Source organism: Macrosteles quadrilineatus, unplaced genomic scaffold (genome assembly GCF_028750875.1).
Source record: "Macrosteles quadrilineatus isolate MER2022 unplaced genomic scaffold, UCM_ALF_1.0 Scaffold_1__1_contigs__length_201487025, whole genome shotgun sequence".
Classification (NCBI taxonomy): Eukaryota; Metazoa; Arthropoda; class Insecta; order Hemiptera; family Cicadellidae; genus Macrosteles; species Macrosteles quadrilineatus.
This window is the reverse complement of record NW_026542594.1, coordinates 193,019,205-193,030,775: the sequence shown is the minus strand read 5'-3', so window position 1 is coordinate 193,030,775 and position 11,571 is coordinate 193,019,205. Positions and strand designations below refer to the sequence as shown.

The 11,571-nt window shown below is 39.1% G+C and overlaps 1 protein-coding gene across 1 annotated transcript; it reads left to right on the top strand.

The window, feature by feature from the left end:
• Nucleotides 1-202: 202 nt before the first annotated feature.
• LOC128992918 (SREBP regulating gene protein-like) lies at nt 203-10,723 on the top strand. Its single transcript, XM_054416665.1, has 4 exons — nt 203-480; nt 5,502-5,658; nt 7,624-7,781; nt 8,279-10,723. The coding sequence occupies exons 1-4, from the start codon at nt 349-351 to the stop codon at nt 8,483-8,485; spliced, it is 654 nt and encodes a 217-aa protein (XP_054272640.1). The 5' UTR covers nt 203-348; the 3' UTR covers nt 8,486-10,723.
• Nucleotides 10,724-11,571: the final 848 nt, after the last annotated feature.

The following is an 11,571-nucleotide window of genomic DNA, read 5'->3' as shown; positions in this document are numbered from 1 at the left end:
CTCCAGGGTACAAAATTATTTGGGTTTCTTATTTAGCTGTATAAAATTGTTTGGAAATAAATTTCATTTTTTGCGGGTCAAAAATGGGGAAAACCATTTTTTATCCCATAAAACCCCAATCAATGAGTCATTATCGTAGTTTAAATTATTGAGCGGAGCGGAGTGGATATTGTATGATTCAGTCGAAATTAGTCCACTGTGGTGGACCGGTAGTGGTATACCGAGTCGCTCGTTTTCGTTCTGATATCGTATTCGGACGGAATACCAACTGATTAACTGAATCCTAAATCGAATCGAAACGAAATTGTGTTGTTGTGAAGATGTTTGTGTTTATAGCTTGTTTGTACTATGATATTGCTAATAAATATTTGGATAACATGTTTATTTAGACAAATTTATTTATTTATTAGGAACAGATTCGTATTAGGATTGATTTTTTTCTCTGCTTTGACATACTGCATCGTTAGTTTTTTGAGTGTGGTAAGTTTATTCTTTTGTCGATAGTCTAACCTCAATTCGTTTAACTTGGCATACAAGATAAACATTATATTAAATATGCCTCTTTTGAAGCATTAAGGCAAAGCTTTAAGGTACGGTTCTTATTGCAATTGATAATTAATTGAATTTTTCTAGTAGGCTAGCCTAAATTTCTAAAATTTTAAACTTAGGACTAACTCAGGGCTAGGCCTTGGCCTAAACTTACTTTTCCAATTAGAGGGTTTTAATAAGACATGATTATCAGTCACTCAGTCCACTTGTGCTAAGATAGTTAACCGTAGATTGGTAATGCTAAAAAAACCCTTAACTTAATGGTAACGCTTCGTCAACGAGACTACTTTCTAAAAGAAAAACTTTAATGGGTTTGGACCGCTTTCCCTCAAAAGTGTTTGAAATTACTTCATTACAAAAATGCCACTGGCGTAGATACAAGCAAAAAAAAAAAATACGTACCTAATAGGCCTAAGTTGGAACATTTTTGTAAAAAAGCACTTTTATTAAGTTAACTTTGGTCTACTCACAGTTACCTATTAAAAACAATGTTGAAAATGAACTTTTGAGGAATTAAAGTCAGTTTACACATTCTTAGCACCATTGGCCTTGGTTTTTTCCACACATTGCCCTGGAGCAGCGGCTGCAGAAGGGTGATGTCATCCGGCGTTTCTTTGAAGGGCAGAAGCTTCATATTTTTCTACCTCTTTGTTGATTTGGAATATCTGGGGTAGCAGGAACATTTAAGCTTTAAGAATATTGACATTTGTTTGTCTTTGAGAGCATAAAGATTGTATTTTTGCGTTCCATCCACAATTTGAGTAAGTTAGGCCTAGTTAACAGTCCATAATTTTTCATAGGCCTACTACCTTCTTGAATTGGTGTGAACCTGGCAATAACTCCAGCCATAAGTAGTTCGCGCGCCCTCAAAAATCTATTGCTGGCCGATTTGCGGCAAAATACGGCCGTGTAACATAATACCGATGATGTCACCAGATAGAGGACACTTTAACGGACACGACAGTATCAATATCATGTACCTGGGGGATAAGGAAGGGGGGGTAAAGTCAGCAATAAGTAGAGCGCGCGCCCGAAAAATCTATTGCTCGCCGATTTGCGGCAAAATACGGCCGCGTAACATAATACCGATGATGTCACCAGATAGAGGACACTTTAACGGACACGACAGTATCAATATCATGTACCTAGGGGATAAGGAAGGGGAGGCAAAGTCAGCAATAAGTAGAGCGCGCGCCCGAAAAATCTATTGCTCGCCGATTTGCGGCAAAATACGGCCGCGTAACATAATACCGATGATGTCACCAGATAGAGGACACTTTAACGGACACGACAGTATCAATATCATGTACCTGGGGGATAAGGAAGGGGGGGTAAAGTCAGCAATAAGTAGAGCGCGCGCCCGAAAAATCTATTGCTCGCCGATTTGCGGCAAAATACGGCCGCGTAACATAATACCGATGATGTCACCAGATAGAGGACACTTTAACGGACACGACAGTATCAATATCATGTACCTAGGGGAAAAGGAAGGGGAGGCAAAGTCAGCAATAAGTAGAGCGCGCGCCCGAAAAATCTATTGCTCGCCGATTTGCGGCAAAATACGGCCGCGTAACATAATACCGATGATGTCACCAGATAGAGGACACTTTAACGGACACGACAGTATATATATCATGTCCCTGGGGGATAAGGAAGGGGAGGTAAAGTCAGCAATAAGTAGAGCGCGCGCCCGAAAAATCTATTGCTGGCCGATTTGCGGATAAATACGGCCGCGTAACATAATACCGATGATATCACCAGATAGAGGACACTTTAACGGACACGACAGTATCAATATCATGTACCTGGCGGATAAGAACGCGCGCGCTACTTATTGCTTACTTTATCCCCTCTTTCTTATCCGCCAGGTACATGATATTGATACTGTCGTGTCCGTTTAAGTGTCCTCTATCTAGTGACATAATCGGTATTATGATACGCGGCCGTATTTTGCCGCAAAATCGGCCAGCAATATATTTTTGGGCGCGCGCTCTACTTATTGCTGACTTTACCCCCCCTTCCTTATCCCCCAGGTACATGATATTGATACTGTCGTGTCCGTTAAAGTGTCCTCTATCTGGTGACATCATCGGTATTATGTTACGCGGCCGTATTTTGCCGCAAATCGGCGAGCAATAGATTTTTCGGTTGCGCGCTCTACTTATTGCTGACTTTACCCCCCTTCCTTTTCCCCCAGGTACATGATATTGATACTGTCGTGTCCGTATAAGTGTCCTCTATCTGGTGACATCATCGGTATTATGTTACGCGGCCGTATTTTGCCGCAAATCGGCGAGCAATAGATTTTTCGGGCGCGCGCTCTACTTATTGCTGACTTTACCCCCCCTTCCTTATCCTCCAGGTACATGATATTGATACTGTCGTGTCTGTTAAAGTGTCCTCTATCTGGTGACATCATCGGTATTATGTTACGCGGCCGTATTTTGCCGCAAATCGGCGAGCAATCGATTTTTCGGGCGCGCGCTCTACTTATTGCTGACTTTACCTCCTCTTCCTTATCCCCCAGGTACATGATATTGATACTGTCGTGTCCGTTAAAGTGTCCTCTATCTGGTGACATCATCGGTATTATGTTACGCGGCCGTATTTTGCCGCAAATCGGCGAGCAATAGATTTTCCGGGCGCGCGCTCTACTTATTGCTGACTTTACCTCCCCTTCCTTATCCCCCAGGTACATGATATATATACTGTCGTGTCCGTTAAAGTGTCCTCTATCTGGTGACATCATCGGTATTATGTTACGCGGCCGTATTTTGCCGCAAATCGGCGAGCAATAGATTTTTCGGGCGCGCGCTCTACTTATTGCTGACTTTGCCTCCCCTTCCTTATCCCCCAGGTACATGATATTGATACTGTCGTGTCCGTTAAAGTGTCCTCTATCTGGTGACATCATCGGTATTATGTTACGCGGCCGTATTTTGCCGCAAATCGGCCAGCAATAGATTTTTGAGGGCGCGCGAACTACTTATGGCTGGAGTTATTGCCAGGTTCACACAAGTCCTTCTTGAGAGGGTCAATTCAATTAAATTCAATTCAATTCTCCCCTAGAAACTAGGTTGTTGTGCACATTTGTAACATATGAGTTTTTCAACATTAAGTATGTTTATCATTCTATAAAACACACAAACATAAACTCAAAAAATGCAAACATTAAAAATTACGGTAAGTTAACGCTTCGTCAATGTGATTACTCACCACTATTGTACCTACATCAACTACTGCGGGGGTTGTGAATTTCCACCGCTCACGTGTCCAGCGGGTTGGGAACTGAGCTGGCGTCGGCGGAGAGGAAAAACAAACAACTGGTTTGAGCGCCAAATTCAAAAATGTGAATAGCGAAGTCTGTGAGACGACGGGTTACTAATCGAGGGTTAACCACACACCCAAGTAAACAACTCAGCCTAGGCCTAAGCCATTTCATTAATTTTGTAAAGAAACCAAAATACTTTAAACAAAAGTGAATGTTTCTTCCTAAAGTAGAAGTTGAATCGTACAGTTTCCTAAATACAAAATATTAACACAGTATAGAACCAAATTTTGAGGTTAAAAATGCAACTTATATGGTGGAACTTGCCTAGGCTTACTGCATACAATTGTTAAAAAACACATCTAAATATTCATGAGATTTGGTAAAAGGTAATTAATTCAAGGCCTAGTCCTACTCAAAGATCAACGCTTATCCCAAAAATGACATTCTTTTCCTGTGGAAAACGACAGATAACCCTGAAGAACATAAAACCTATCTTGCAAGTACTGTAACAACAAAGTAGGTAGTCAGTATTTTCTCTTAATGTTTCAGAAATCCTGATTATGAAATTCATTAGGTAACATAACATTTCTCTCAAACAGGTAGTTTGGAGTAGCCTAGTCGGACGTTGATATTGACTCTGGTCATGAGTTAGGCCTATCTAACGTGGTAACGTGTAGGCCTACCTAAAGACTATTAACGTTCCTTGTACAGTAGACCCCCTCTTAACCGACCTCGTAACTGATAATCGGATTATCCGCCTTCGATCGTAAAATAATACAGTTTGTTTTAACCGACCTTGCTTTGAGAGCAGTTCAGTTTAACCGCCGCTTTCTAGGAATCTCGGCATTTCCGCTCCCACGCTGGGCTATGAGAACTGAACCATACGCTTATCTCCACAGGATATGACTAAGAATAAGTTATTTTGTATTGATCACAAAAAATATAGCCTAGCATATTGTTATCATCGTTCGTAGTTAGTGCCAGCACATCTGATCTGATTTGTTATCTATGCGGCAAATTTATAACATCGTAAAGTGCGTTACGATTTTGAGAACTGATAATCTTATCGCTGGAGTAAACAAACAACGCAACTTGTAGGGAGGGCAGGGAAGGGGGGTTAACAACTCCAAGGTGAAGATAGTTTTTGTGCCTCGAGCCAGTGAGAGGCTATAAATAAACATCCTGTCTTGTAACAAAATGGTTGCTTGTATCTTTCGACAATAGGTTCTGTAGGCCTACTGTATTATGATAGATTTGGAAAGCATCAATTTATACATTTCAGTACTAAAGTTATCAAAATAGGAATTTTTATTGACTCTTGCCTAGTACTATAATATATACCACTGAAAGTAGGCCTATTTGACTTAACCGGCTTTTGTGTTATTTGTGACTTTTCTATCAATACGAAAAAGGAGATAAGAGTACCCTAGTTTATTTTATAAATGATGCAAGTATGACTTCAAAATAATAATTATATAACTCCAAATGAATAGCACTTCATTATGTTCTTATTTTAGGGATTGCCCGTTTTAACCGACCTTTTAAGTTTGCCTATCCGACATAGGTCCGGTCCCATTAGGGTCGGTTAAGAGGGTGTCTACTGTATAGGCCTAATTTTAAGTATATTTGTCATTGCCAGTAATTTATTTGCCACATTGTAAGTCATCAGTTTTTTTTTCAGCCCTTGGACCACCATGTTGATGATATAGACATCTTGCCTGCTAGAAAGCTAGATGATTCCTTTCTATGGCACTCGGAGGACGAAAACAATGGAACTGTCAAGGTTACAACATGTAGAAACTCTATTCAGGGAAAGGTTCTCATAGTAGATGATAAAGGTAAGTCTATTTTTAGAATTTAGAACTTTAAAATAAACATAGGTATAAACTTAACAATAACTTAAGCTTTTTTAAGACCTGTTAGATTGTACCCATAGGGGCTAGTGTTTTCAATGTTTATTTCGATCTTTCTGAGTACATATTGAATTAAAAATGTTAACTAGGCTGGTTAAAAATTATTACTGATTCTTTAGGATTCATTTATAGGCCTACATGTCTAGGCTAACTTATTTAATAGATCAACACTGCATAAGGCATACTGCGTTTTTCAGATTAGGGCAGGACTACACGAGCGTATGAAACGCCGCCGATGGTACGCGCAAAAATGTCTAGGACTACACGAAGCCGACAATCAGCAGCTGATTGAAAGCGAGAGCATTGACTACACGAGCGTATAGAACGCCGCTGACTGTCCTCGCCCAATGTGACTGACATTTGGCCCGTTCCAATATGGAAACGATACTGTACTGGTCGGATGTGTAGCTGGTATGATATATTGTTGCAGGCTGTTAAGAAGAAACGTCGTGCAAAGAGGCGTTGGTAGTCACACCCAACATTATCAAGTTGTTTAGTAACAGGGCAGTTTCAATTAATGTTTCCAGAGAATGTAGGATTTTCAGCAAAACAAATACAAATATTTAGACACAAAAAACAATCAGACGACTCCAATTACAACAAGTAGTGCAGAATTGGACTTGTCAAAGTGATGGGAGGGATGTATCAACCAATGCGCAGGAGAAATGCTAGTTGCCGCTACGTGCCGAGGGCCGGACTACACGAGCGTATGAAATGCCGCCAACCGTCTGCTTTTTTTGCAGAGTCAATAGCTTCATATGATGTGGACTACACGAGCGTTTTGTCTGCCTGGTGAGGACGCGAAATTCAGGCGTTTGGCAGATCTAACGCCTCCGGATGCGTAAAATACGCGGGCAGATTGCCGGCGCACCGAACTACACGTAGCAGCAACTAGCATTTCTCCTGCGGGTTGATGTGATACATCCCTCCCCTCACTTGGGCGAGTCAAATTCTGCATTACTTGTTGTAATTGAAGTCGTCTGATTGTTTTTTGTGCCTTACTATTTGTGTTTGTTTTCGGTGGGCTGTTTTGAGAAAATGTTTGTCTGGGTACATTCTATGGGTATTAAACATTAATTGAAACTGTCCTGTTACTAAATGTTTGATAATGTTGGGCGTGACCACCAACGCATCTTTGCACGACGTTTCTTCTTAACAGCATACCAGCTACACATCCGACCTATATCATGTCCATATTGGAAAGGTCCAAATGTCACATTGGGCAAGGACAGTCGGCGACATTCTATACGCTCGTCTAGTCAATGCTCTCACGTTCAATCCGCTGCGGATTGTCGGCTTTGTGTAGTCCTAGACATTTTTGCGCGTACTATTGGCGGTGTTTCATACGCTTGTGTAGTTCGGCCCTTAAGGATAGCCTCGGAGGTTATTCTTATTGAACTAAGATAACCGTTTTTTTTTTTTTTTTTTTATTTCAGTAGACCTGGCTTAAAACTGTCTTTGTCAAATAATTCTGAGATACGGTAATAACGGTTCCACATTAAAGCAGACTCATCAATCCATTCTGTTCAGGACATTGACAGTGCTGGCTTACTGGAAATGCTAGATTAGGCCTACCGGTAGTGATGTGGGCTGGGCCGCCGGTTACTTACCGGGCGTCGTGAGTAGCCTATTTACACACAGTTCTACATGATACCTGGATATTTTACATCTCTAATTAGACCTACATAGGCGTTCTGTCTGAAAAACATGTTATGTTATGTTGAAGATAACAGAAGTAACTTAGGTCTACACCCAAAATAGAGAGCTAACTTAAATTTGAACAATTGCACCAGACATTTGCTAAACATCCTGGGAAGGCTTATTCAGTGTAAAAAATCTTTTTAGATTGAACCCAGATTTAAGCAAAGTTTACTGTACAATATGTTTTAGGTTATGTTTGTAACCGACTCAGACATGAGATTTTGGATAATGGATGTTGTGATGCGTCTCTACCAAGTGTTGAACGCTACTCTTGCGAGACATGCAAGGATAACGGATGCTGTAGCATCTACGAATACTGCATTTCCTGCTGCTTGCACCCAGATAAAGTAAGTTTGTGGCACTCAAATTGCTTGTTTTTGTGGATTGAACTGTGATTAGGCCTAATGAATTAAATGCTTTCAATATAAATGTGTGTATTAAGATTAAGCGGAGTGAGGTATGTGTTGATAGCTTAACTATTAGGATCACGATCAGCTGATGTTTTAAATATGCAAGGTTCAAATTGTTTTAAGAAAAAGAAATCCCAGTTTTTTGTGTGGCGCTTTGTTGATTGGATGCGGTTACTATACTTACGTGCCTGGTAGCGCAACTTGCATTTGACTCTGAAATTTGCTAAGTCATACTTCATACCTGTTGACATAATTCCATCTGTTCCGTGTTCCACAACATTAATCATCATCAATCAAAATTTGCAATGACTGTGAAAACTGTAAATTTTGTTTTCAAGTTTGAGTAAGGGCATTGTAAGGTCTTCTTTTATTTATTCTGAACTAACTGTTTGACAGGCTTTTGACACTTCTAAATTTTAAAATATTTGTTACAGAAAGACCTTCTCCAGAATGTTTTGGGAAAGGCTCCAGAAACATTCAGAGTTTTGTTTGCTTCGGTGACGGATCATTTTGAGTTGTGTCTCGCCAAGTGTCGTACGAGTTCACAATCGGTACAACATCAGAACTCATATAGAGACCCGCAGGCCAAACATTGCTACGGAGACAGTCCACCTAGTACAGACAGTCTGGGAATACTTTAGTAATGTGTGTCCCCAAGTGCCGTACTAGCTCACAATCTGTACAACAGAATTTATTTAGAAACCCACAGGCTAAACGTTGCAGAGATTGTCCACCTAGTACAGACAGTCTGGGAATACTTTAGTAATGTGTGTCCCCAAGTGTCTTACGAGTTCACAATCGGTACAACATCAGAACTCATATAGAGACCCGCAGGCCAAACATTGCTACGGAGACAGTCCACCTAGTACAGACAGTCTGGGAATACTTTAGTAATGTATGTCCACTAGTGCCGTACTAGATCACAATCTGTACAACAACAGAATTTATTTAGAAACCCACAGGCTAAACGTTGCAGAGATTGTCCACCTAGTACAGACAGTCTGGGAATACTTTAGTAATGTGTCTAGCCAAGTGTGGTACGAGTTCGCAGTATGTACAAGCTCAGAACTTATACAGAGACCTACAGGCCAAACATTGCTATGGGGACAGTCAACATAGTACAGGCAGTCTAGGGACACTTTAGTAATGTGCCTCGCCAAGTCTCGTACGAACTCACAGTCTGTACAACATCAGAACTCATATAGACCCACAGGCCAACATTAAATATAGACTATTATAGATTTGGCACAACATCAGAACTTTCTTAGGAAATACTTAGCAAAAACGACTTGTTGAGTGTTATCTTGTTCAGTGTAGAGGTACTTTAGTGACGCGGTTTACGGTATTTGAAGCAATAGATAGTAAACTTATATAAATTCTAAATCATTCTCTAATTTGACTACTGTTTCAACAAGCAGTCTTTGGGTTCCCTATATTTTCAGGTCGGTTTGGGCCACATTAGCCTTCTGAAGCTGGTTCAGCCAAAAATAGTTTTTCGCCCAAGCGTGGATCGATCCCAGCTTAGATTTTTGCTATCGCAGAAAATGATTTTGCCATTATTGTGGGAAACCGTGATGATGTCCATGTAACTGCAGTAGATGTTCACGATTTTGCCATGGCCGAGGATAAAGTTCTCTATTTTGCTGTGGTTCAAAATATCGCCATGACCACAGAAGATGTTCTTAATTTAGTCGGTACCACAGAAGACGTAAGCAATTTCGCCCTAATGGGGAAAGAAGTTCTTGATTTTCCCTGTAACCGTAGAAGTTGTTCTTGATATTGCCTCAAACTCGTAAGAAGTTTATGATTTATTTGCGGGGTTAGGGCTATCGTGTACAATATTGTATTAGGACTAACCAATATCTGCATTGAGAATAATTTTTTAATAATCAATACCTTCCAAAGCAACCAGATGTTACAGCTCATGAGTGCCAACATCACCCAACCAAAAGTTTAAAAAAGCCTAGCTGCAACACCTCTGCAATAATGTCTATTTATTGTTGAATATTCTTGAACTGTGCCAGAACTGTTGTTTTAGTAAAGTATGGTTCACTTATTGCAATGTTGTGGACAATATGGTGATTTTGTGAGAAGTTGTTCATATGTTCGTGTCAGGTTCATATTAGTTCTTGTTGGGATTTTTCATTTATATTAATTGTTCGACTAAGGCCTATATTTTTTATAGCACTACATTTGTTTACGGCTTGATCAGATTCTCGTGTGTTAGATTATAGAGCGTTATAATAAACCGTTGAGTGAGATAGGTGTAGATACATTTGTTAGAGAATCATTTTTTGTGCTTTTTCAAAAGGATGGACTTCATATGTCCCTAATTTTGTGTTTAAAAATCAAAAATAATAAGTAAAGAAACCTAGACATAGCAGAAAGCAACAAAAAACTAATCTCTAAAGCAGTTTATTATTATCATTCATAACGAAATTTAAAAAAGTACAACCAAATGTGTATCCAATGTTCTGTCGAAACTAAACAGTACACAAACAATGTGGACACTAAAGGACCAAACGAGTCTTAACTGAATTAATCAACAACAACGTTGAACTTGAAGACTTGAACAATAATTATTAATCAGTAATTATTGAGATTAAGATTGATTTTAGAAAAGTAATAAAACAGGTAAAGGCTGCTCTATGAATACCAAAGACATTTTAATATTTTCTGAAAAATCAAATTAATTTTAATAGTAGTTTTATTTTTGTATTTGTTTTTACTTCTATGTTTTGCCTGATTTACTTGTGTAAAAATGTATATAATACAATATTTAGATATATTTATATTTCTTCTAGATTTTTAACTGCCAAAGGTTTTATTATTGAATAGTTAGTTCTTTATTGGTGCTTTATTTGTTGAATAGCCTAAATAAGTTGTTTTTTTTTAATTGTATGCACTAAAAGTTATGTTTAACTCTATTAAAATCAGTTTTAACTTGTATAATTTATTTTCTTCTAGTTGAGCCTAATATTTCCTATCATTTAACAATTTCCGGGGCTCGTGGCACAAACAGCTAATGCGCTGCATGGATGAGTGCGCGAAAACGTTTTAATTTAGTTCAATCAAAATGAGAGGCATATACTGCGTCCCAGTGATTTTGGACATAGTTTTACAAGAACCCAACAGATAGCAGCACTAAACAATACTGCTAGCCGTCCCTCAGTATTGCCAAATGGAGGGAAAAAGCATTGGTGAAGTACCCGGATACACCATCAAAAAATGCCGCAATAAAGCAGTTAAGCACAATTTTGAGGTTAGGTTCCTTCCACGATGCTACAGTACATTCATTATCGTTATTCTATCGAATACCAATAGATCCAAGCCCCACACTACAATATTTGCAACAATACCGGAAGAATTATACTAGATAGTACAACACTGGCACAATTTAAGCGGCAAACGAAACAACGTCTCACGGCATCAAAACAATAGTTTGTAAACGGCGCATTGACTAGTATACTTGTCGCGCGCCTCTGGAAATCGCTAGTGGTGACGAGATTACTCGTCATGCGCAGTGAACGTTTTAAGTCGTTATGTTTGGTAAACTAAAAAAAAAACTATTTGGGAGTAGCAGTGTAAGTATATAATATAATTCACTGTTGTTCAGTAACAGTAACTCACAAACTTCTTCAATGATAACATTAATTTTAAACATGATTAATAACCAATCTCTATTCTTTAGGAAAAATTCAACTTATTACTAACAAACAAATTTTGA

Coding starts and splice junctions, on each gene's coding strand:
- LOC128992918 (XM_054416665.1), top strand. CDS start 349: ATGATATTGCTAATAAATATTTGGATAACATGTTTATTTAGACAAATT. Junction 481..5,501: donor TCGTTAGTTTTTTGAGTGTG/GTAAGTTTATTC, acceptor TTTTTTTTTCAG/CCCTTGGACCACCATGTTGA. Junction 7,782..8,278: donor GCTGCTTGCACCCAGATAAA/GTAAGTTTGTGG, acceptor TATTTGTTACAG/AAAGACCTTCTCCAGAATGT.